The following is a 25,877-nucleotide window of genomic DNA, read 5'->3' on the forward strand; positions in this document are numbered from 1 at the left end:
TATTAATGTATTTAGTCATGCTGTTGCATTTCTTCAGCAGTAGGTGACTGTAAGATAAAATACAATCAGAGGCTTAATTCAGTACAAACTACTTAAAAAAGAGAGAAAACAAAACTGAAGTGAGAGAAAAGAAAGCAGCGAGTTAACGTGCCAAAGGGATCTGTGATCTGTGCAGTATTTGAATAAATGAAGACAACCTCCCAGCACACTTGTAGTGGACATTGTTTTCCTCAAGTGTGCAATATTAACGTACATTTTTTATTACAATAAATAAGGTGTTGAGTTACAGCAGAACAAATGTCAGTGTTTCCATACTTAAATAGACAAACTTGTACATCTCTGAGACAATAGATAGCACATAACCAGTTTTTATTATTCTTAGTCTTAGGGCCCGTCCCATTTCTCCCCCCTTAAAATTTCCTCTTGGTTTTGATTGCCCTCAACATTGAAGCCCCTTCGACAAGGGAAGTGGAGGTGAAGATCTTTCCCTATGAATTGGGACACCACTATATGCAAATTAGCGTAGCGAACGTGCTCACCTACGTCACGCGCAGCGCCGTCGACGTGTCTACCGGTAGTAGCCTGCTACTATTTTCATTCAGGAACATGCCCGTTCCAGCGGTCATTGTTGTGTGGGCTGTGCTGATTTATCTACGTCTGGTTAATCAACAAAGATATTCGTGTGAACGCCAGAACACACACCTTAAATATTAACGAAACTATCCAGATCAGATATATAACGTTATTTGATGGGCAGACTCTGTCAAAGCACTCAGCAGATATCATGAACATCGTCAGATAGCTTCGTGAGATATTTTCTAACATTAGTGTTCAAAACTCAACAGTCCATCAGATGTGAATCAAACTAACATATTCCAACATATTTCGAAAATTTAATATGCTTATTTGCGAAAATATATGAAAAATGTGGCCGGCTCGCTGAGCTTGCACGGTATCCTGGGTAATTTCATCTCCCACTTCGTTTTAAGCCTGCATCGGTCCTGGCTATATTTTGAGGGTTGATTTTAAGGGGAAAATAGCACTTCCCCTTGCTCCCTAAAGTAATGGGACACCCTAGCCCTACACATGCACGCGCAAAAACGAGGGTTAGGGCAAAAATCTAGCGGTAGGGGAGGTATTGGGACGGGCCCTTACTCTTCCTATGGATCACTCTGTCATCTTTTCACAATAAGGACTGCCACAACTTAGTTGGAATAATTAATTTGCCATGCTAGGTTTACAAAATTCAGTATATACATTAAGCCTCCACAAAGGTATTTCTGTTAGCTGACACTAACCAACCAACAAAAGAAAGAATGAAACAAACCTAATAGATGCTGAAGACATTCTGTATGTGGAGATAAATTACATCATACCCTCTTGCATGACCTCCTGCTTGCTGCCATGATTATGCAAACTCAGAGCTGGGTGTCCATCAGTACTTATGGGGAGCTGCAGAACTGTGAACTGCAGCTGAGTTCACATCAACACCCACAGGATGAAGGACACACTCTCACTGATACTGCTACTCCACACCATAGCATGTGAGTTGCAGTGAATAATAAATCCCTTTTCAGATTGGTACTAGAGATGTAGTCTGATTCATGTGCCTCTTGTTTTTGTTCAGCAGTGGTGAAAAGTGAAAGCCTGGAGTCCATTCCCTCCAGTGCAGTGCTGAAGAAACCTGGTGACACCCTCAGTCTCTCCTGTAAAGGATCTGGGTTTAGTTTTGGGAATTATGACATGCACTGGATCAGACAGCCTGCTGGGAAAGCACTGGAGTGGATGGGTTTTATCTATAGTGATGCTAGTGGCACCAGCTATGCCAGCAGTGCCCAAGGACGCATTGAAATCACCAGAACCAACCCCAACAGCATGGTGTACCTGAAACTGTCTGGTTTGAGGGCAGAGGACTCTGCTGTGTATTACTGTGCAAGAGAAACACAGTGAAACAAACACTGAGTGGAGATGTACAAAAACATTGTCACTATCTTATAATGAGCAATCATACACATAACCATCAGGGGGCAGTGATGGCCCATAGTAACATAACAGCTGTTCATTCAGAAACAACAAGTGCCACTAAGGACCTAACGTCCTCAAATAACCTCGTGTGTCAAAATAGTCTCTAACTGTTGCATTACAAACCACAGCATACTGCCTAGCTAGCTTCAGTCTGGAAGTAAGCACAGTGCCCATGTAAGTGTATTATGTACACTCTACAACTGAGCTAGAGTGAATAGGGGGAGGTGTGAAACAACGGTACATTTTATATTATTGTTATGCATTCATTTGATTGGAACATTATTCAAGTTACCCAGTTGTATTTGCTTCTCATGTTGAGTGTGATTAGTGTAAACATATGCATGGAGTGTTTAAAATGCTAGATGTATAACATGAACTATGTCCCGGATTATTCCAAAATAGACACCTGAATGCAAAAGTGCCCACCTACCATGTATAAATACTGTGTGACTTTCATTTCTTCATCAGATCATGGAGCATTCCCGAGCCATGTCACTCACATCAGCCTCCTCAACACAAACATGTTTCCTGATGCTGATACTGCTGGTGGCATGTGGGTTTTTAATAGCTTATTCAGAAGTAATTTGAAGATAACTTGTATTTTTATGAGTTTTATATGTTCTAAAATGTTGGATTCTGTTTTGTTTTCAGGGGTAGATTGTGCTATTGAACACACTCAGCCCAGCTCCATCATGGTAAAGCCAGGAGAGTCTCTGACTGTTACCTGCAAAGTGACTGGAGCTTCCATTACAGATATCAGCTACTATGGAACAGCCTGGATCCGTCAGTCAGCAGGGAAACCTCTAGAGTGGATCAACACGCTCGACTATGATGAAGACAAAAATGAAAACAATGCCCTGAAGAACAAGTTCAGCGTCTCCAGAGACACGTCCAGTAGCACAGTGACTCTACAGGGCCAGAATCTACAGGCTGGAGACACAGCTGTGTATTACTGTGCCCAGGACTCACTGTGAGATCAAGCAACCACTGATGCATACAAAAACTAAGAGCTTGTAGGCAGAAAACTGTCATCTCTGAGATGATGACGTCACACATACTGTATAGAGGAGCTCACTATTCTGTGTCAGGGGTTACTGGACCTGGATCTAGAACTTCAGTCCTTTGGCTCAAAGCCTCTCCTTGTAGCCATACCTGATATTTAGTGCTCATGCACTATGTGGACGATTAGAGGATGTTGTTTTTATTGTATTGGTGGGCAATCACTTTGACATATCACAGTCTGTCACAAGATTTGCTTTATTTTAACAATTGTGTGCTTCTAGATTGTGTTTTTGTTTATGCACATTGCAGAAAAATTGTGCTTGTCATATGTTATTTATTTCAGTTATAGCAGAGGTAACGTTATGGCATAAGTAGACAGTTAAAGATAAAAAAATATGTTTTCTTCTTTTATATACTTTGCTGTATCAAATAAGTCTGTAAACATCTGTTTACCCAAATACAATAATACTCCATTCATGGAAATACAGGTGTTTTTTTCTCTGTGGGTGGCAAAGAGGAGAAAAACAGATATTAAAATGATAGATGTGTTTCCAACTTTCAGCTTTTAGCAGTTATTCAGTTTGACTTCAAGTAAAATTAGGTGCTCATGTTTTGCTCTTCTGCATATGCCCTTGTTTGATCACCTTACCCACAAATAATAATGCAGATGCAAAGCAGACTGTTCTTGTGCTATCTCACAAGTACTGCAAGTCATCAACTGTGGTTAAACTGCTACACTTTCCTTCCAGTAAGTGCTGGCTTAGTGTCTGATGCACATTAACCACATCTCACCGTGCCTGTAGAGCCAGCAGTTTCAAAAGCTCTGTGCTCATTTTTGTACCACACTAGAAACATGTGCTGTACAATTTATGCACAATGACAAGGTTTTAAAACCTTGTGTCTGAACTGTAAAAATAAAAAAAAGAAACAAACAACAACAATGTTGGGTACCAATGTGCTGTTTTTCTTCAGGTCAAACACTACTTCATGAGCACAATGTTTTACAATACTTTATGAGTATTTGGGCTTCGGGCTTGTAGCCGAAGGGTTGCCGGTTCAGTCCCCGACCAGTAGGAACGGCTGAAGTGTCCATGAGGAAGGCACCTAACCCCATGCTCCCCGAGCGCTGATGTAGCAAGGCCGCTCACTGCTCCGGGTTAGTGTGTGCTTCACCTCACTGTGTGCTCTGTGTGTTCACTAATTCACGGATGAGATAAATGCAGCGACTAAATTCCTTCTATATGCAAGTAAACTTGGCTGAGAAACCTGATTTATATTTACATGAGTACTGTCTATAACTTATATTTAGATACATGCATATTTGATTCTTGATTAGAGCACTTCATTGTTTGATTTATTAAGCAGGCTTTAATTGAGCTTCACGTTGTATGTTCAAAGACAGTTATATATATATATATATATATATATATATATATATATATATATATATATATATATATATATATACATAACAGTGCAGGTCAGAAGTCTTGAGAGAACCCCTTGACTGATAGAGACATGGCTGAGGGACCCGTATTCCCCTGTTGCTTATTAACTATTCAGATAAACAACATGTGTAGGGAGCATGTACAGAAGTAATTGACAATTGACATATGACAATTATTGACAGATAATATTGATTATATGTTATTTTAGGCTGTATGAGAAAATGCTCATGGGTATTTATTTATTTTTCCTTTTGACACATTTCCTTACAAGAAAGTCAGTGAAGTGAAGTCTTAAAACTGTTTATTCAAAAGTGTTGCGTTTGACCATCTAAAACAATACATACGAATTACAATTACAGTATTAGTTATACACAGGTGATAAAATAATTTTGCGTGGTAAAACAGTTTGATGTAATCTTACATAAGAGAAACATTTGCCTTTGTAATACAATGACATAACAGCAAAATGATTTGTTTCCAAAAATTATGTTTATGATTGGGCAAATGGAATTAGAATAAAAGTTAAGATAGAAAATATATTTTAGAGAGAATAAAGTAATAGAATAACAAAGGACAAAATCAGGTCTAAGGTGCTATGTGTGCACATCAAAACACAACAAAGTAATTAAGCATAAAAAAACATGGAAGAAAATAAAGAGGAAATAATGTGCACAAACAGTGATGTGTATAGAGAGTTCTATTGGAAATAATAGTTGCTGAGAGGGGAGAATATGTCGAAGATCAATATCTTTTGACTTACACTAGCAACACAAAAAAAAATTCAAACAAATAAGCAAATCTCTCAGCTCCACAGTCATGGTATCATGGAGCTTTCCTGTCGCATGAGGGATTCCTTCCCACATTCTTTGTGCACAAGAAGTAGGAGATGGCACAGAAGTACACCATGCTTTTAAAAATCATAAGAGTGTACATCCATGTTGCCAGATATAGACTGCGTGCAGCTCCAGAATACGCTGTCAAAGCACAAACGCAAGCATATCGAAGCAGAACATTAAAAAATAGTGACATCACAAGTGTATACAGTGAATCTTTGCATCACATTTTATTTATAATTTGCAAGGGGATATTAATGTCAGCATATCTATTATTATTATTAATATTATTATTATTATTATTATTATTTTTATTATTATTATTATTATTATTATCACCATCTGGCATGCGTGGCTTGGATATGTTGGCAGGTGGGCAGGTTATTGCAAGTGAGCTTGAAGTTGGACCAGGTTCAGTTTGCGCTTCTGTGGCTTCAACCAAAATTGACAGAATGAAATACATTTAAAATGCAATGTATAGATAGTATACAATTCACTGAATTGAATAACAAATATAAAACATGCAGGATGGAGAGTCGGCTTGCTTTAAATTGTGTCTTTTTAATCTTTTAGAACTCCCCCCACATATTTAGAAACATTAGGCTTAATAAAGATTTCAAAGAGGACAACTATAACATTTATTCCAATGCTGGCCAGAGGAACAAACAGTAGCGGTACCTTTCTTTATCTCCAGAGGCTCGCTCTCTTTTCCTTCCCTGTTGGGCTCGACTGAGCAGGCATAGCGGTTGGCATCGGCCTTCTGCTTGTCAATAATCATCATACTGGTCCTTGTCTTATCTGAGAAGCTCGACTCCAGCACCTCACCATCGCTCTTCTCCACGTTGACCCAGTTATCATCTTTCAACACCTTCCAGTGGAATCTGACCATATCCAGGAATATATCACTGGCATGGCACAGAAAGGTGTTCTTCCCTTGTTGAGGTTTGGTGGTAGAATAGACGGACACTTTAGGTTCATGGATGAGTTGGTCTGAAATTGTGAGACAAATGGCAGATCATGAAACAAACTACATAATTAAACAAACTACAACATATCTGAAATCAAACAGAACAGACATAATAGTATTCTTCAGCAAAGTTAAGAAATTTTTGATGGAACAATAGATTATGATATGGCAAATGGTAATAAGATAAATGGTGTATGGTCATTTAACTATTATAGCATATTGTATATATACAATACAGCTCTGGAAAAAATTAAGAGACCACTGCACATTTTTCTGATGTCATCCTACGGTTGCTGACTGACATTCGAATGAGTTTGCGATCATATTCAAAATTAAGAGACTACTGCAAATTTGAATATGACCGTCAACTCATTTGAATGTCACTCAGCAACCATAGGGTGACATCAGAAAATGTGCAGTGGTCTCTTCATTTTTTCAAGAGCTCTATATATATGGGACATTGTGTAAAATGCAAATAAAGACAGAATATGAAAATGTACAATCTCATAAACCCATATTTAGCTGCAAAAAGGACAGACAACATATCAAATGTTGAAAATCACAAATTAATGGAACATATATGGCCATTTTGAATGTGATGCCAACAACATGTTATAAAAATACATAATGCCCCACATGCAGAACATGCCAAACAACTCCACATGCTCTCACGTGTAATATGAATATTTTCACTATCTAACAATCACCTCATGAATCAATCATTTATTCATCAAAAGAACTTACACTTTGTGAACCATTCTTCTGATAATCATATTTACACATACATAGGCTATTAAAACAATTGAAATTGCCAATGCAAAAATGTCTGACCAGAAGAAAGGAAAAAAACTCTTCTGTCTCTAATCTATTACTCCTAGACACAACTGAGCTCAATTTAATATCAATTTTGACCATTGCCTTGAATTTCTTAATTTTAGCCTTCCTCTTGTCTCAGCTAAAGTTCAATTCTTCAGTTCAACAAAATATTTTACTCTTTATGTAGAAACATGTCAGAGTTCAGTGATCCGATTCATTTCTTTGAGCAGCAATGTTTCCATCTCGGTGGTTACTGGCCCAACATGTTTACACTCTTTAAATCCAATACACTTATGTTCGTTTTTTGTTACTACTTATTATAACATTCACTCTCAAAATAGACAGTTAGAAGTCTCTTGATTATCTATATATTTATCATTTTCAGTGTTACACAAATTAATACAAATGGCAAATGCCTGTAAGATTTGCTGTTTTATAAAAATGTCAAGGTATGTTTTATGACATTCTCACCTGTCACATAGACTCTTGTGCCTGATCCAAAGAGAGTCCACCCCACAGTGAAGTATTCTACTACAATAACTCAACCATGCATCAGCTGCTTTATTAGCAACCTCATTTTACTTTTCCACAAACTAAATATATTGATGCCATAACTTGAAATGCTATTTTATGACTATTCACATATGTTCTGGAATTATATGAATAACAGTATAATATATAAAAAGATTAATTTATAGCCTATGTAATGTGCATTGCCATCACCACTACGATTCCCCCCATTTAAACTTGTTCATTTATAGTCAAATTCAGCAATGGCAAACTAAAATAAAAATGGTATAATAACGGTTTATATGTTTCATACCCGCAAGCCAAGTGCCTGATCCAAACATCTAGTTCCACCCACAGTGAATCATAAAAGACCTAGGGAGTAGTTTGCAGCATTATTAAACTAAGCAAAACATTTGGTGCATTGTCAGTTTCTACTTACTGCATAACATTGTTACATTGTTGCTTTCAAAATTCATTGATGTGTTGGACATGATTTCTCTTTAGAACAGCCAGCCAAAAACTAGGCTTAGCCATTGGTGTGGCATCACAATTTAATATTTAAAGCTTGTTTTTTTCCAGACAAAAGAAACAAAACAAAAGAAACTTGAACTCTGTAATGAGAATGAAATCGGCATTTAAAGTCTTGTTTCTGTTAGTAAGTCCTCTTCCTCTTCCACCTTGTTTTCAGGTAGACGTTTCTATCTTGATTCCATTCTGTTGTTTAGATCACAGTTACTTAAGTTTAAACACAACATCAGCAACATATGGGGCAAACATGTGGGGCCAGATATGTAAGACATTATATCATTTACCATTACATTTATATTCCATATCTATTAGGAATGAGGCTCAGAGGTCGATGGAGGTATGAGATGGAGATATGAGATTTATCTGAGACATAACACTAGACTTCCACAAGAGCACGGGCACACTCTTGGTTTCCCAGAGGTTACATGGCCAGTCTCTTGCAATACCTCTTACGTGACTTCCTGCTGGCTGCCATGATTATGCAAACTATGTGCTGGATGTCCATCAGTACTTATGGGGAGCTGCAGAACTGTGAGCTGCAGCTGAGTTCACATCAACACCCACAGGATGAAGGACACACTCTCACTGATACTGCTACTCAACACCATAGCCTGTGAGTGTCTGTTAATGGCAAATCACTTTTTAGATTGGTACTGGAGATGTAGTTTGATAATTTGCCTCTTGTCTTTATTTAGACTTTTAGTGAAAAGTCAAAACATGGAGTCCATTCCCTCCAGTGCAGTGCTGAAGAAACCTGGTGACACTCTCAGTCTCTCCTGTAAAGGATCTGGGTTTACTTTTGGGAGATACAACATGTACTGGATCAGACAGCCTGCTGGGAAAGCACTGGAGTGGGTCGGTTTTGTCTATAAGGATGGCAGTACTTTCTATTCCAGCAGCACAGGACGGATAGAAATCACCAGAGACAACCCCAACAGCATGGTGTATCTGAAATTGATTCGTCTGAGGGCAGAGGACTCTGCTGTGTATTACTGTGCAGGATACCACAGTTACAGAAAGGCTCTGTGTGCCATACAAATACACTCCCTATTCTCAATTCCAGTCAGCAGGTGGCAGTGTGAGATTACAATAGTGAGATATTGTAGCTGCATATTTAATTTGGAGATTGGGTTTTATTGTGAACCATGCAAAAAGCATGCTCACTCTGCCAGAGATGACTGGGCATGATCATGATGGCTTCCACGGCAGTAGCCTTGCCTATAGGCTTATTATGCATGATGCGTTTATAGATATGGCGTGCCACAGGTTACACCCCGGTCAGGGACAGGCACTGCCATATACCCTATCTCTCAGTGCATGAAAGCTCTCACTGTCTGGAGGAGTTTCCATCACAGGGGGGCGTCACTGACCAGCATGTTGCATTGTGTGACAGTGATGACAGATGCATCAGCCACCGGGTGGGTTTATTTACTATGAAGAAACCTTGTATAACTGTGTGTAACAAATGCTTTACTGATAAGAATTAATGTAGGAACAATGCTTTAGAAATGAGGAATAAATCATGTTGTACAATTGCTTAATAAATGCTAATAGCATAGTTATTACAAAGTGTTACCTAAGAAAGAAATCAGCATTTATAATCTGGTCTCTGTTGTTAAATCAGATAAAGATACCACATAGGCCTATATGGTGATTCCTTCCTCCTCTTCCTCTTCCACCTTGTCTTCAGGTAGAAGTTTCCTTTCAGTCGCTCAGATCATGTTACTTTAAAGTTTTAACACAACATCAGAAAGTTGATTACCATGACATTTATACTATTATTTAGGAATGAGGCAGGTGGAGATCATATAAGTACTTTCTTCCCAGAGAGTTACATGGCCAGTCTTACCTCTTACGTTACTTCCTCCTTGCCACCATGATTATGCAAACTCAGCACTAGGTGTCCATCAGTACTTATGGGGAGCTGCAGAACTGTGAGCTGCAGCTGAGTTCACATCAATACCCACAGGATGAAGGACACACTCTCACTGATGCTGCTAGTCTGAACAACACTACGCATCATATGAACTATCATTAAAGGAACATTATTTACGTGTTTTCCTTTACGCTAACCATTGTTCTGTTACTTTTGCTGATTTAGGTCTAAACTGCCAGAGTCTGGAGTCCATCCCCTTGGTTCCTGTCCAGAAAGGGCCTGGTGAAACACTCAGCATCTCATGTAAAGCTGTTGGCTATAATTTTGGTAGCTATGGTTTGAGTTGGGTTCGTCAACCAGCTGGAGGGCCTCTCACTTGGATTGGACACATCGATACAAGCAATGGGAACACATGGTATGCAACAGGAATGAACGGGCGTGCTACCGTAACAAAGGACAATTCCAAAAGCATGTCATATCTGAAGATTTCTGGTCTGACAGAGGAGGACTCTGCTATGTATTACTGTGCAAGACGTGCACAGTGACCAAAGTCTCAAAAGGAGATGTACAAAAACACCAGATGGTTTCCACTGTGGCTGTTGTTGTCATGTAGGAAATCTTTTCTGGAGGCAGACACGGCTCTTACAGCATCAACATCACAATCACAGTTGTCTTGCCTAAATGGAAACACATACAAAAGCATATTGAACATTTGACAAATTCATTTATTTTTTCTTACTGCATGTGATTATTATAGTATAAACAATTCAATGTTCTATGTCTGAATGAAACTGCAGACCTGACATCCTGAGGTGAGACACACGTTTCCTTCAAAGCCAACCTGAGAGTTAAATGCAGTACATCAAAGCAATTCAACATTTAAAAAAAAACTAAAATCCAAAGAACAAAAGACACTTGAAGCTTATGATATAAGAAAAACAAATCTGCATATAAAACCTGGTTGCTGTTCTTAAATAATATCAAGCTGCACATCATGGTGATTTGTTCTCTTCCTCATTCACCCTGTTATCAAGAGGAATTTTACATCTATTCCTTTCAGTCAGTCTCTCAGGTCACTGGTCACTAGTTTCAAAGGAAACGCAACTTCAGAAAGATGGTTGATGAGAGTCAGTGTGGATGGGGATTGTTTTTTTAACATTCCACTTCAGCTGTCAGATATAACAGAGTCAGTCAGCCCATCAATACCAGACTGTCTGCTAATACACTTTACTGATGTGAAATACGCAATGGGAAATGAATGCATTACTACAGCGAATCACATTAAACCCATGGATTAGTTCAACGCAGATAACAATTTAATATAGGTATCACATTTAGTACCCAGTCCAAATAGTATGGCATCAAATTATAATGTGTATTATTTTTTTCTGACCCTGTTTTTAAATATTTTCATTCTTGTGCTTCAGTACGCCTACCAATCCTGTGTATATTTTGTGTTGTTACATAAAAACACAACTCTTAGTCAGTAGGGGGAGGTATAACACAACAGTACGTCCATTACATGACCCATGACACCAACACCTTTTACAGACAATAAAAATGTATATGCAGTACATCTGAATGCAAATTCCACCTTCCATCTTCCATGTATAAATACTCTGTGTGACTTTCATTTCTTCATCAGATCATGGAGCACGCCCGAGCCATGCCACTCACATCAGCCTCCTCAACACAAACATGTTTCCTGATGCTTATACTGGTGGTGACATGTGGGTCTAATGACTTATTTGTTGAACATAAGTACTTTGAACATAACTTGTATTTTTATGTGTTTTATTTGTTCAAATGTTGGGTTCTGCTTTGTTTTACAGGGGTAGATTGTGCTATTGAACACACTCAGCCCAGCTCCATCATGGTAAAGCCAGGAGAGTCTCTGACTGTTACCTGCAAAGTGACTGGAGCTTCCATTACAGATGGCAGCTACTATGGAACAGCCTGGATCCGTCAGGCAGCAGGGAGACCTCTAGAGTGGATCAACACACTCCTCTACCAGAATACCGAATATGAAAACAATGCCCTGAAAAACAAGTTCAGCATCTCCAGAGACACCTCCAGCAGCACTGTGACTCTACAGGGCCAGAATCTACAGGCTGGAGACACAGCTGTGTACTACTGTGCCCGAGAGTCACTGTGACAGAAAACAACCACTTACACTGACAAAAACTCTCCTAGTAATCAGTTATATTACTTTAATGCAGAATGAGTTTAATAAAAATGTCTTATTAAAACAGCTTCATATATTGCAAATATGGTTAGATATAGTATTTATAACAGTACATTTGTGGTATACCCCCCATGATTTGTCTCATTTATGTCCATTTTATTAATGTATTTAGTCATGCATGTAGTCATTTCTTCAGCAGTAGGTGACTGTAAGATAAAATACAATCAGAGGCTTAATTCAGTACAAACTACTTAAAAAAGAGAGAAAACAAAACTGAAGTGAGAGAAAAGAAAGCAGCGAGTTAACGTGCCAAAGGGATCTGTGATCTGTGCAGTATTTGAATAAATGTAGACAACCTCCAAGCACACTTGTAGTGGACATTGTTTTCCTCAAGTGTGCAATATTAACGTATACATTTTTTATTACAATAAATAAGGTGTTGAGTTACAGCAGAAAAAATGTCAGTGTTTCCATACTTAAATAGACAAACTTGTGCATCTCTGAGACAATAGATAGCACATAACCAGTTTTTATTATTCTTAGTCTTACTCTTCCTATGGATCACTCTGTCATCTTTTCACAATAAGGACTGCCACAACTTAGTTGGAATAATTAGTTTACAAAATTCAGTATATATATTAAGCCTCCACAAAGGTATTTCTGTTAGCTGACACTAACCAACCAACAAAAGAAAGAATGAAACAAACCTAATAGATGCCGAAGACATTCTGTATGTGGAGATAAATGACATCATACCCTCTTGTATGACCTCCTGCTTGCTGCCATGATTATGCAAACTCTGTGCTGGGTGTCCATCAGTACTTATGGGGAGCTGCAGAACTGTGAGCTGCAGCTGAGTTCACATCAACACCCACAGGATGAAGGACACACTCTCACTGATGCTGCTACTCAGCACCATAGCCTGTGAGTGTCTCTGAATATCAAATCCCTTTTCAGATTGGTACTAGAGATGTACTCTGACAATTTGCCTCTTTTCTTTATTCAGCAGCGGTGAAAAGTCAAAGTCTGGAGTCTATTCCCTCCAGTGCAGTACTGAGAAAACCTGGTGACACTCTCAGTCTCTCCTGTAAAGGATCTGGGTTTACTTTTGGGAATTACCACATGCACTGGATCAGACAGCCTGCTGGGAAAGCACTGGAGTGGATGGGTGCTATTTGGAATGATGCTAGTGGCACCAGCTATGCCAGCAGTGCCCAAGGACGCATTGAAATCACCAGAACCAACCCCAACAGCATGGTGTACCTGAAACTGTCTGGTCTGAGGGCAGAGGACTCTGCTGTGTATTACTGTGCAAGAGAAGCACCGTGACACAAACACTGAGAGGAGATGTACAAAAACATTGTCAATGCCTTGCAATGAGCAATCAGATAACCATCAGGGGGCAGTGATGGTCCATACTAGTAACATAACAGCTGCTCATTCAGTCACAGGAATGACCTGATGACTGTCCAACACCTCAAAGTATCAAAACAGTCTCTTACTTTTGCACTCCAAAACCACAGCATTACTGCCTAACTAGTTTCACTGGAAGTAAGAGCAGTGGCCATGCATGCGTATATGTTATGCACATTCTTTAAGGTCCACCTATCTCCTCAGATCCTGTTGAACTTCTACCGCTGCACCATCGAGAGCATCTTCACCAACTGTGTCACAGTTTGGTATGGCAACTGCTCTGCCTACAACTGAAAAGCACTGCAGAAGGTGGTAAAAACTGACCAACGCATCACCGGTTCTCACTCCCCGCCATCGAGGCCATCCAAGGCAAGCGATGCTTGGGCAAGGAGCACAGCATCATCAAAGACAGTTCTCACCTCAACCACAGACTGTTCACCCCACTCCCCTTCTGGAGGGGTTACAGGTTCAGAGGAAGGAAGCTTCTTTTCCTGCGGCTGTCACCCTACTGAACTCTGCTCTGCTCTGCTCTGCATCCCGGCGACAACCAACCAAGCACCTGTTAATACACTGCAAAGTGTTATGTGACGGGAGCATCCATTACAGATAGCAACTATGGAACAGCCTGGGTTTGTCAGGCAGGAGGGATTCCTCAAAAATGAAAACAATGCCCTGAAGAACAAGTTCAGCAGATAAAAAGACACGACCACTTCAGCCTCTGTGGTCTGGAAGGTGCAGTGGAGTCACTTCCTCATGAATACAAACATGCTGCCTGCTTCTGTGCTGCTGCCTCTCATAACCTGTGAGTATGCTAAGAACATACATGATGGATCTCATTCAAATTGGGTCACTCTATGGTCTATTTACCAACCTATTTCTGTGTTTTCTTTTGTAGGTGTGTATTCTAATGAGCTCACTCAGCCAGCTTCACTGGTCATCCAGCCGGGTCAAAGTTTGACCATCAACTGTAAATTACTAGCTATGCCACAGCTTGGATTCGACAGCCATCAGGACAAGCTCTGGAGTGGATTGGGTACATCGACAGTGGAAGAAGAGAAAGCTTATATTACAAGGAGTCACTGAAAAACAAGTTCAGCATCTCTAGAGACACCTCCAGTAACACAGTGACTCTACAGGGCCAGAGTGCGCAGACTGCAGACACAGCTGTATATTACTGTGCTCGATATCACAGTGTTAGAGGCCAACTGGGGGCCTGAACAAAATTACATTAAATAAAAAATACATTAATCTATAACTTATGAAAAAAATATGATAGATAAAATGTTTCTTTTTTTCATTAGAGACAATCACAGCTCATATTGTCCCTAGAAATGGGTGGCTGTCCCTGGCCTCAAAACAGAGAATTTATTCCTACCCTGCTAGACGCCACAGTATAATAAATGCTTGACTGAGCTGTATTGGATGTTATTGTGATGAATACATTGTTTGATTTTTAAAAAAAATAAACTGTTACATGCATGGCCAGTAGATGGCATTGTAAGACAGCAATAGCTGCTCCTTTCAGAAAATAAGTGAATATATCAATATCACCAGAATATAACAACTCCACTCAAGCTGTCCTGTGTTAATCCAGAATAGTGAATACTGACATAATCAGCTCTTTTTATAACTCTCCCTCACTTCCCTGGGTTCCCAAACCTTCGATCATGTATCCATCTATTAATTTTGCTACTCATTCATTGATAATTCATCTGATTTACATGAGCACATACAAATAATTGTTTTCTAGGCATGGAAATAGAACTGAGAGGAACAGTCTCCCATGATATATGATTTATGAAATAAAATAACAACCACATTTTATACTCTTAACATAAACATAACTGAACACATTGTGGGATCTGTTAAATATGCAAATATCCCCTCCCCTTTTCTCTATTTAAGGGGTGGATGCATTTCATGGTGTGATGTGGGGGTTAAGAAGAGCAGTGTACTATGTTTCCTGTGTCACTGGTGTTGTGTCTGCTCTCATTTCTTTTCGGTGAGTTCTCAGAAATGGATATGTTTTGCTATTGGTGAAGGTCATTAAGGGGTACAGCTTTGTTTTATATCTGATATTCTTTCATTTTCAGTGGTGGATGGCATTGAGCACACCCAGCCAAGCTCAGTGGCTGCAAAGCTAGGAGCAAACTTAAGGATTACATGCCAAGTATCTGGGATGTCAATCACTACTAGCAGCTACTTTAGAACAGGTTGGATTCGGCAGCCAGCAGGAAAATCTCTGGAGTGGATCAATGCCATAGATTATGATGGCGAGGAGCACCATAGTGATAAACTATGAACAACTATGAACAAGAACAAGTTCAGCGTCTCCAGAGACACCACGAGTAACACAGTGACTCTACAGGGCCAGAATCTACAGGCTGGAGACACAGCTGTGTACTACTGTGCCCGAGACTCACTGTGAGATCAAACAACCACTGATGCATACAAAAACTAAGAGCTTGATTGTCCATCTTGACTGTAGATGCAGTAACAACTGCAGTCTACTGCTCAGTTAAAACACATCAATACTCAGTTATGATTATTTTCACATCTACACTACTTAAACATATTACATTTACACCATTTTACTGTGGGTAGAAAACTGGACCTGGACCACACTAGGACATTCTGTAATATTTTACAATAGTGATGTTAACAGAAACAGAATTGTCATCTCTGAGATGATGACACCACACATAGGATATCACTACTGAATGACATCCGGCACTATTCTGTGTCAGGGCTTACTGGGCCCAAATCTCTAGAACTTCAGTCCTTATTTGGCTCACTGCTCTCCTGGTAGCCATACCTGATGTAGTGCTCATGCACTATGTGGAAGGAGAGTCTTATTTTTTATTCTATTGGTGGGCAATCATTTTGACACAACACCACCTGTGGAAAATAATGCATGCTGTCATAATATTTGCCATATTTTAACAATTATGGGGTTGGTCCAGATTGTGTTTTTGATTTCATTATTATTATACCTTGCTTTATCAGTCTGTAAACATTTGTTTACCCACATACAATAATATTAACTGCATTTATGGGAATACAGGTGTTTGCTCTGTGGGTGACAGAGAAGATAACTTACTGCTTTTGTGAGTTATTCAGTTGAGTTCAAGTAAGATTAGGTGCTCATGTTTTGCTCTTCTGCATACGCCCTTGACCACAAATAATAATGTAGATACAAAGCAGACAATTAAAAACCCCTCTGCTATCTCACACCATCAACTGTGGTTAAACTGCTACTCTTTCCTTCCAGTAAGTGCTGGCTTAGTGTCTCTTGCACATTAACCACATGTTCTCTCATCGTGCCTGTAGAGCGCCAGCAGTTTCAAAAGCTCTGTGCTCATTTTTGTACCACACTAGTAACATGTACTGTACAATTTAGGCACAATGCACAAGGTTTAAGGTAATCTTTGAACCTTGTGCCTACAAGTTGCTTATTTTTATTTATGGGATTGGGAACTAAAATTGAGTAAAACGCTGAACTGTGAAAAACAAAGAGTCAAATACCAACAACAAAAAAATACAGCTAGGTTTCTATGCTTTTTCTCAGGTCAATCATTTTTAAAGAAATAAAAGCGATTGAAAAAATGCAGTGTCTGAAACTACAATTAACAAATGTGAACTGTTTAGACTTGATATACAGTACTTGAGTACTGTATATGTAAATTGCTTATTATGATGTTTTACATGCATATGCTTCTTTAAATCTAGATTAGTGCACTAATGCCTTTGATTTATTAATCAGATTTGAATTGAGCTCCACAAACATATAGTATTATCAGTGTAGGTCAGAGGTCTTGAGAGAACCCCTTGGCTGAGAGACATGGCAGAGGGACCTGTATTCACCTGTTGCTTATTAACCATAAACATGTGCAGGGGACATTTATTTATGTCATTAAAATGACAAATATTGACAGATAATATTAATCATATATTATTTTAGGGTGTATGACATTCAGTTCATGAGTATTTGTTTCTTTATCCTTTTGACGTATTTCCTCTCAAGAACGTCAGTTGTGAAGTCTTGGATATGCTGTTTATTCAAAAGTGTTGCATTTGATGTTCTAAAAATGTACATACAAATGTTGTAGTTTACATCACAATTACAGTATTAGCTATAACCAGGTGATCAAATAATTTCATGTAGTAAAACAGTTTAATTTAATCTTATATAAGTAAATCAGCATTTGCCTTTTTTAAACAACGACATAACAGCAGAATCATTTGTTTCTAAAAACAATGGTTTTGACTGATAAGAATAAATGTTAAGATAGAAAATATATAGTATATTTTGAGCTGCACAGAAAATATAGTAATAGAATAACACAATAATTCAATCAGCTTTAAGATGCTATGTGTGCACATCAAAACATAAAGCAATAAAGCAAAAAAAGATAAACATTAAAAAATACATCGGAGAAAATAAAGAGGAAATAATGTGCAAAAACACTCATAGAGAGTTCTATTGAAAAATAATATTTGCTGAGAGAAGAGAATATGACAAAGATCAATGGCTTCTGATTTTACACTAGCATCACAAAAGTATGCTGTTAATGAAGAATAAGAAAATCTCTCAGCTCCACAGTCATGGTGTCATGGAGCTTTCCTGTCACAGGAGGGATTCCTTCCCACATTCTTAGTGCATAAGAAGTAGGAGATGGCACAGAAGTACACCATGCTTTTAAAAATCATAAGAGTGTACATCCATGTTGCCAGATATAGACTGCGTGCAGCTCCAGAACACGCTGTCAAAACACAAACACATGCATATCGAAGCAGAACTTAGTATACAGTGAATCTTTACATCACATTTTATTTATAATTTGCAGGGGGATATTAATGTCAGTAGATATATTATTATTATTATTATTATCATTATTATTACCATCTGGTATGAGTGGCTTGGATATAGCTGTGTTGGCAGGTGGGCAGGTTATTGCAAGAAAGCTTGTAGTTGGACCAGGTTCAGTTTGCGCTTCTGTGGCTTCAACCAAAAATCATAGAATGAAATACAATTAAAATGCAATGTATAGTTAAATACAATTCAATGAATTGATTAACACATATAAAACATGTAAGATGGAGAGTAGGATTGCTTTAAAATGTTGCTTTTTAATCTTTTTTAGAATTCACCCCACATATTAAGAAACATATAATAAACTAGATGTACCGCATAGCGGTACAAAATATGACCGCCGCGCAGTCCTGTACATCCATGCCGCGAAAATAAACCATATTAATGAATTTGTCTCCATCTTCTACTCCAACCCCCACTCTTGAAACTTTTGTGTATGCTTGTTTGGAATGTGTATTTGCAGCGCACACAAAGTAGCCTACTGGCGCTGCAAAGGTGAATAGATTTGTAGCACTTGCCAAAAAATTTGTAGCATTGTTATAAAACCTTTAAAATATCTAAACAATCACATGTAGGGCAGTTCATCACAGTCCATCCATTGCAACTGGACTGATGAAAGGTACACTGACCTGTAGGCTACATTGTATTTGGGAAAGCAGCAGCATAATGTATTTATTTATTTATTATTATTAAACAAAACAATCCCTGTCAGTTCCATGCAGTTTTCAACAGCTATCAAGAAGAGAGGTCATGTCATGGATTTTTGTGAATGTTTCTTCTTCTACATATGCATATGTTTAGTCATCTAGTTCATATGATATTCAGCTTTATTGTCTATGCACAAATTAAATACCAGTAGTCTAAAACACAATGCAGTTTTACCCAGTGGTGCAAATAACTGACATGTCCAAAAGGGCATTCATGAAATGCTTTGCTAGACTATTCATACACATCTTAATGGGCCAAGTTGAAGAGCTACTGTCCGTTATTGTTTGTGCAAATAATAGGCTGATTCATGTTCCCTTGCATTTTGCAACTATGAGGTCCATGGTTAGTCTGGCTTTCGCTAGACCAAGCTCAATCTTTTAAGAAGTCGAAAAGTTCACCCAGCCTAGTCCATGGTAGGCGCCCAGTAGAAATATTGTTTAATTTTGGCGCCCCCCCCCCCCCCCCCCCCCCCTGCGACGTGTTCGCCCCCCCGGTTTCAGAGCTATAGGGAGGGAAAGTGAAAACCAGCGCCCCAAGTGGTTGCGTTCCTATCGAAGAGCAGCTCCAATGTTAAGTCCCATAGACCTATTTTTTTTAAAAATACTGTGAAGCCAAATCAGCGATCTTATCCACCAAAAATATTTTTCAGTGTCTATACAGTAATAATCTTCTAACTGTGAAAATGTCAGACCATATTTTGCCTTATTTAAAAAAATCGAAATGGCTCGTTTTGTTTCATAAACGAACTACAAAAAAGCCACGTGACTTTACCCTTCGACCTTACTCATGGTAGCATGGTTTGTTTATTAGCCTGGTTAGCATTGCCACTTAACACTTACTGCCAGCTCTTCATGTGAGTAGAAGCACAACACCAGTTATCCAGACATAAAGGTTATCACCACGCAGTTTACATCACCTTCCGTTATTACAAAAATATGTAAGCAAATTGCTGTATTGATCAGTTAGAGATTAAGCGCCCAAACCTGTGACGTCACATGCAACTGTAGTTTGTTATCACCATGTTACGACAAAAACTCAAAACAATTCAACTGATCCTAAAAATAAGGTATGACCACTTGAAGCGACCCCACTTGAGGTGACCCCAACATATGGAAGGCATTAAATTAAGATTCCAATGTACACCGAGATATATTTTTTCTAAAAAAAAATCCCATCCCCTCCGCTAAACTCTAGGAACGCAACCACTAGATGGCGATGAGATTACTTTCCCTCCCTATTCTAAATGCAAAAATGCATAGACGGAGTTATGACAAAACCATGACTGTTAACAAACTATATAAGGTAGGCACTATGCTAGGCCTATTACACAACATAAATTGTCACTAAGCTATGCTGGCGACCCAAATAAAATCTCCCTTGGGAACCAATGGCTTACAGTATCAAGCGGACTTAAGCTGCCATCTCTTGGCGAAAAGTTATGTAAGGGATAATGTATAGAACGCCGGTCATTGTTGGGAGATAGGTCCCGACAGGACGAACCGGACCCCGACGCGCAGTGGAGGGGTCTTGTTCCGCCCTGAAGGGACCTATCTCCCGACAATGACTGGCGTTCTATACATTATCCCGCTTATTACACGGCTACTTACCAAAACGACACAATAAACTCCCCACGATATGACTCTTTAGCCTACATAGCCTAGGCTATAGCCTATTTGTTACCGTTTCATCATGGCTTTTGCTGAGAAACAAATAGTTCGCAACAACACTCGCTGAACTTGAATCAAACATTCTTTAGAACACAGCTGATCAACCGTCTGCTTTCACTTTTGAATGAAGTTCCAATCCTTGCGTGTGATATATGAAAGAATTGACTTAGAAGCACAAAGCCCATTTTCCTTGACAGCGGTCTGTTATACTTAGCAACGGTCTGTTATTCAGAATTAGCAGACCGCCGAACGTTGGGAAGGCCCATTCAAGTGAATGGAGCATTCTGCAGCACTATGAAGAGCCGTGTAATAAATATTAATAGTTTTACATATCAGTAGTAATACATTTCACGCAGCTGTGTGAATCACGGAAAGCACAAATTAAGTGGACACTTCTAAATGGAACCCAATCCACTGTACAGTAGCTCAAGGTCTGTGGCTAAAGCAGCCACAATGAAAGCGTTATCATTGTTTGGATACTTCACACACACACACACACGTGTTTTTAATCACATAGACTACAACTAACAAGCTGAAATCAAAGCACATCGACTCCCCTCTCACACCCTAAACACGCACTTCGAACAAACAAAAAGCGTCTCAGTCTCACGGTATAGGCAAAACTGTATCGGACCGGTGCTAAACCGGTACTAAATCATCCATCGCAAAGAATGATTTTTGCGTGCAACAAATGTGTAGGCTACAGCCCTGCCCTGGATAAATCTCTCAACGTGCGCTCTAAAACATTTGGTTTAAATGGAGATGTAGATCATCACAGGTGCGTTAATACATCTACATTGCGGCGAGTTGACACAAATGATTCACTTTGACGAATTTATGTAGTTTCAGTCCTAGTTAATTTACTTTGAGCCATGCTCTTCCTTACTTGAATCACCTTTGAAAATAAAGGGTTGAAGTAGCCTATATGGGTGTTTGGGAGTGAACGTTGACTCAGATGCTTTTTGAGACTTTGAGCAGAAATGTCCCAGCTCGGTGTTTAGGATGCATCATAGACAGGTTATCTTTCAGGAAGCCCATATATTTTTTCCATTAGAAAACCATCACGTAGCGAACGTGTTGTGGCTAACTCACTTAGCTCCTGTTAGTAGCCTAGGTTACGGTCATAAGCAAACGAGGTGAAAGTCAAAAGATACAATTAGTGCTGTTATCAATTTGCTTGGTAGCCTATAACCGCATTTATGGTTTTCTACAAATACATCAATAATCAAATTGGCCTCCATCACTCAACCAATGCTAACGGTAGCCTAACATTATTTTACCTACGTCCTAGGATATAACTTGTATAAGATTAACGTAGCCTACCTGCAGTAAAAACCAAGCATGTGCGATAAACATTCTCAGATTTATTTCGGCTTCAAGAAGAAATGGGAATTACATTTCATGTGGAAATCGTCCTATCCTTATTAGACGTTCTCTGCGGCAAACTACAGTCCTTGTAGGAAGCATCCACTGTTTTTCCAAACCACTTTTAACTTCCAACAAAATTACGTCTCACTGCAACGATGCGCCATCTAGTGGACAAACGACTACGTATCGCCAATACTGGAAATGCAGCCATGATGATGATGATGAATATTTGGCTTTCCTTTCATCCTACTAAATTTGTAATTATGTATCGGCCATTCTAATTGCCGATAACGATAGTATGTGCGTGCCTGTGTGTGTGTGCATGTGTATATGTGTGCACCGCCATCTACAGGCCAATGAGTGTACAGTCACTAAATGTACACATAACCTACATTTTTTAAGACCCCCCCATGGATGAAATTCTACGAAACTTGGCATTCCCCCAGAGAATGCCAGGTCAATCATACACATAAAATTTGGTGCAGTTCTGAACATCTTAACTGAAGATAGGGGTGATTAAAGCTGAATGATATTGCATTTTCATTTTTTACTGGGGGGGTGCAAATCACAAATGAGTGATTATGGGCCAGGTTGATGTGGGCCCTTGAGACCAACATACCATAAAAAATTCTTCATCCTCAGTGCCACGGTTCAGGTAGTTATTTAGGAAAAACTGCATTTTTTGGGTTTCGGGGGGCCCAGCGCGGTGGGGGAGTGGCCCCCGGGGACCAAACTAAATTTTTCCTTAAAAGTCTAGTGGGGCTACATACCCACCAAATTTCATGTGCCCCGGTGTTTCGGTGTCCCGGGTATCGTTGACCAAAAATTCAGAAAGTAGATGACGGAAAAAAAAAAAAAAAAAAAAAACTTTGACAATCCCTATATGACCGCTTCATATAAAGATTATAAAGATAATAAAGATTAATAAAGATTTCAAACAGGAAATTTTTTCAAATACTAGCCAGAGGAACAAACAGTAGCGGTACCTTTCTTTATCTCCAGAGGCTCGCTCTCTTTTCCTTCCCTGTTGGGCTCGACTGAGCAGGCATAGCGGTTGGCATCGGCCTTCTGCTTGTCAATAATCATCATACTGGTCCTTGTCTTATCTGAGAAGCTCGACTCCAGCACCTCACCATCACTCTTCTCCACGTTGACCCAGTTATCATCTTTCAACACCTTCCAGTGGAATCTGACCATATCCAGGAATATATCACTGGCATGGCACAGAAAGGTGTTCTTCCCTTGTTGAGGTTTGATGGTAGAATAGACGGACACTTTAGGTTCATGGATGGATTTGTCTGAATTTGTGAGACAAATGGCAGATCATGAAACAAACTACATAATTAAGTCAAGTCAAGTCAAGTTAGTTTTATTTTTAAAGCGCATTTAACATGCACAGAGTGCAACCCAAAGCACTCCACAAACAAGACACATAGCCAAACAACAAGACAAAATATGCCGGATGGAGCGGTGTAGTCACCAGCGTGCCCATGACATCAAGACATGACAAATACATTTAAAAAATAACCAATACAAAACATTCCGGACAGAGCGGCGTAGTCACCAGCGTACCCGTGACACCAAGACATACAAGACAGACAACAAAACAAATAAACAAACTAACTACAACATATCTGAAATCAAACATAATATTACGGACATAATTCTATTCTTCAGCAAAGTTAAAACATTGTTAAAGAGAACAATAGATTATGGTATGGCATGGTGTACGGTCAATTAACTAATATAGCATACCGGTATACTGTACATAAGAGACCACTGCAAATTTGAATATGACCGTCAACTCATTTGAATGTCAGTGTGTGGAGTGGTCTCTCAATTTTTTCCAGAGCTGTATACATATGGGACGTTGTGTAAAATGCAAATAAACACAGACAACATATCAAATGTTGAAAATCACAAATGAATAGAACATATATGGTCATTTTGAATGTGATGCAAGCAACATGTTATAAAAATACATAATGCCCCACATGCAGAACATGCCAAACAGCTCCACATGCTCTCACGTGTACTGTAATATGAATATTTTCACTATCTAACGATCACCTCATGAATCAGTAATTTCTTCATCAAAAGAACTTACATTTTGTGAACAATTCTTTTGATAATAATATTTACACATACATATGCTAACTGTTAAAACAATTGAAATTGCCAAGGCAAAAATGTCTGACCAGAGGAAGGGAAAAAACTCTTCTGTCTCTAATCTATTTGTCCTAGACACAACTGAGCTCAATTTAATATCAATTTTGACCATTGGCTTGAATTTCTTAATTTTAGCCTTCCTCTTGTCTCAACTAAAGTTCAATTCTTCAGTTCAACAAAATGTTTTACTCTTTATTTCTCTTGAGTAGAAACAGGTCAGAGTTCAGTAAACCGATTCATTTCTTTGAGCAGAAATGTTTTCATTTTTAAATCCAATACAATTATGTTAGTTTTTTGTTACTGCTTATTATAACATTCACTCTCAAAATAGACAGTTAGAGGTCTCCTGATTATCTATCCTTTTCAATGTTACATGAATTAATACAAATGACAAATGCCTGTAAGCTCTTTTATAAAAATGTCAAGGTAATTTTTTATGACATAATTCTCACCTGTCACATAGAGTCTTGTGCCTGATCCAAACAGAGACCCCCCCACAGTGAAATGTTCTACTACAATAACTCAACCATGCATCAGCTGCTTTATTAGCAACCTCATTTTACGTCTCCACAAACTAAATATATTGATGCCATAACCTCAAATGCTGTTTTATGACTATTCACATATGTTCTGGAATTATTTGAATAACAGTATAATAAATAAAAATATTAATTTATAGCCTTTGTAATGTGCATTGCCATCACCACTACTATTCCCCCCTTTTAAAGTCGTTCATTTATAGTCAAATTCAGCAATGACAAACTAAAAATAGTAGTTTTATACGGTTTATATGTTTCATACCTGTAAGCCAAGTGCCTGATCCAAACATCTGGTTCCACCCACAGTGAATCATAAAATCACAAGACCTAAGGAGTTGTTTGCATCATTATTAAACTAAGCAAAACATTTGGTGCATTGTCAGTTTCTACTTACTGCATAACATTGTTACATTGCTGCTTTCAAAATTCATTGATGTGTTGGACATGATTTCTCTTTAGAACAGCCAACCAACAACTAGGCTTAGCCATTGGTGTGGCATCACAATTCAATATTTAAACCTTTTTTTCCAGAAAAATCAGAAAAACAAAAGAAACTTGAACTCTGTAATGAGAATGAAATCGGCATTTAAACAAGATTAAAATCTTGTTTCTGTTAGTACTGTAAATCACATAAAGCTGCTATATGATGATTTGTCCTCTTCCTCTTCCACCTGGTTTTCAGGTGCTCACAGCTTACTTAAGTTTAAACACAACATCAGAAACAAATATATGGGGCAAACATGTGGGATCAGATATGTAAGACATTATATCATTTACCATCAAATTTATATTCCATATCTATTAGGAATGAGGCTCAGAGGTAGATGTCGGTATGAGATGGAGATATGAGATTTATCTGAGACATTATACACAACAGACTTCCACAAGAGCACAGGCACACTCTTGGTTTCCCAGATATATGGCCAGACTCTTGCAGTACCTCTTACGTG

At 38.7% G+C, this 25,877-nt stretch overlaps 2 protein-coding genes and 3 gene segments (V, D, J or C); 4 read left to right on the plus strand and 1 right to left on the minus strand.

The window, feature by feature from the left end:
* The window catches only part of LOC121704901, a 589,105-nt gene that overhangs the window by 63,623 nt on the left and 499,605 nt on the right, over nucleotides 1-25,877 (plus strand). The gene's annotated exons all lie outside the window — the stretch shown is intronic.
* Nucleotides 1,453-2,105, plus strand: LOC121704710. The segment is given in 2 exon segments: nucleotides 1,453-1,544; nucleotides 1,631-2,105. Coding segments are annotated over 2 exon segments (366 nt in total).
* On the minus strand, nucleotides 4,760-25,642 carry LOC121704690. 5 transcript variants are annotated; one of them, XM_042085136.1, is made up of 4 exons: nucleotides 25,190-25,642; nucleotides 5,987-6,298; nucleotides 5,648-5,734; nucleotides 4,760-5,449 (listed from the first exon to the last, which is right to left on the minus strand). In XM_042085136.1, exons 1-4 carry the CDS (start codon nucleotides 25,239-25,241, stop codon nucleotides 5,298-5,300), a joined length of 603 nt encoding a protein of 200 aa, XP_041941070.1. In that variant the 5' UTR covers nucleotides 25,242-25,642; the 3' UTR covers nucleotides 4,760-5,297. The 5 variants fall into 5 exon arrangements, with proteins under 5 accessions (XP_041941070.1, XP_041941069.1, XP_041941071.1 ...); XM_042085135.1 differs by having other exon boundaries at nucleotides 5,648-5,740; nucleotides 25,190-25,633; XM_042085137.1 differs by lacking the exon at nucleotides 25,190-25,642 and adding an exon at nucleotides 7,915-8,156 and having other exon boundaries at nucleotides 5,648-5,740.
* On the plus strand, nucleotides 11,628-12,160 carry LOC121704692. The segment is given in 2 exon segments: nucleotides 11,628-11,735; nucleotides 11,838-12,160. Coding segments are annotated over 2 exon segments (405 nt in total).
* LOC121704704 lies at nucleotides 13,007-13,534 on the plus strand. The segment is given in 2 exon segments: nucleotides 13,007-13,114; nucleotides 13,200-13,534. Coding segments are annotated over 2 exon segments (366 nt in total).

The sequence above is a fragment of the Alosa sapidissima genome, chromosome 3, assembly GCF_018492685.1.
Source record: "Alosa sapidissima isolate fAloSap1 chromosome 3, fAloSap1.pri, whole genome shotgun sequence".
Taxonomy (NCBI): Eukaryota; Metazoa; Chordata; class Actinopteri; order Clupeiformes; family Clupeidae; genus Alosa; species Alosa sapidissima.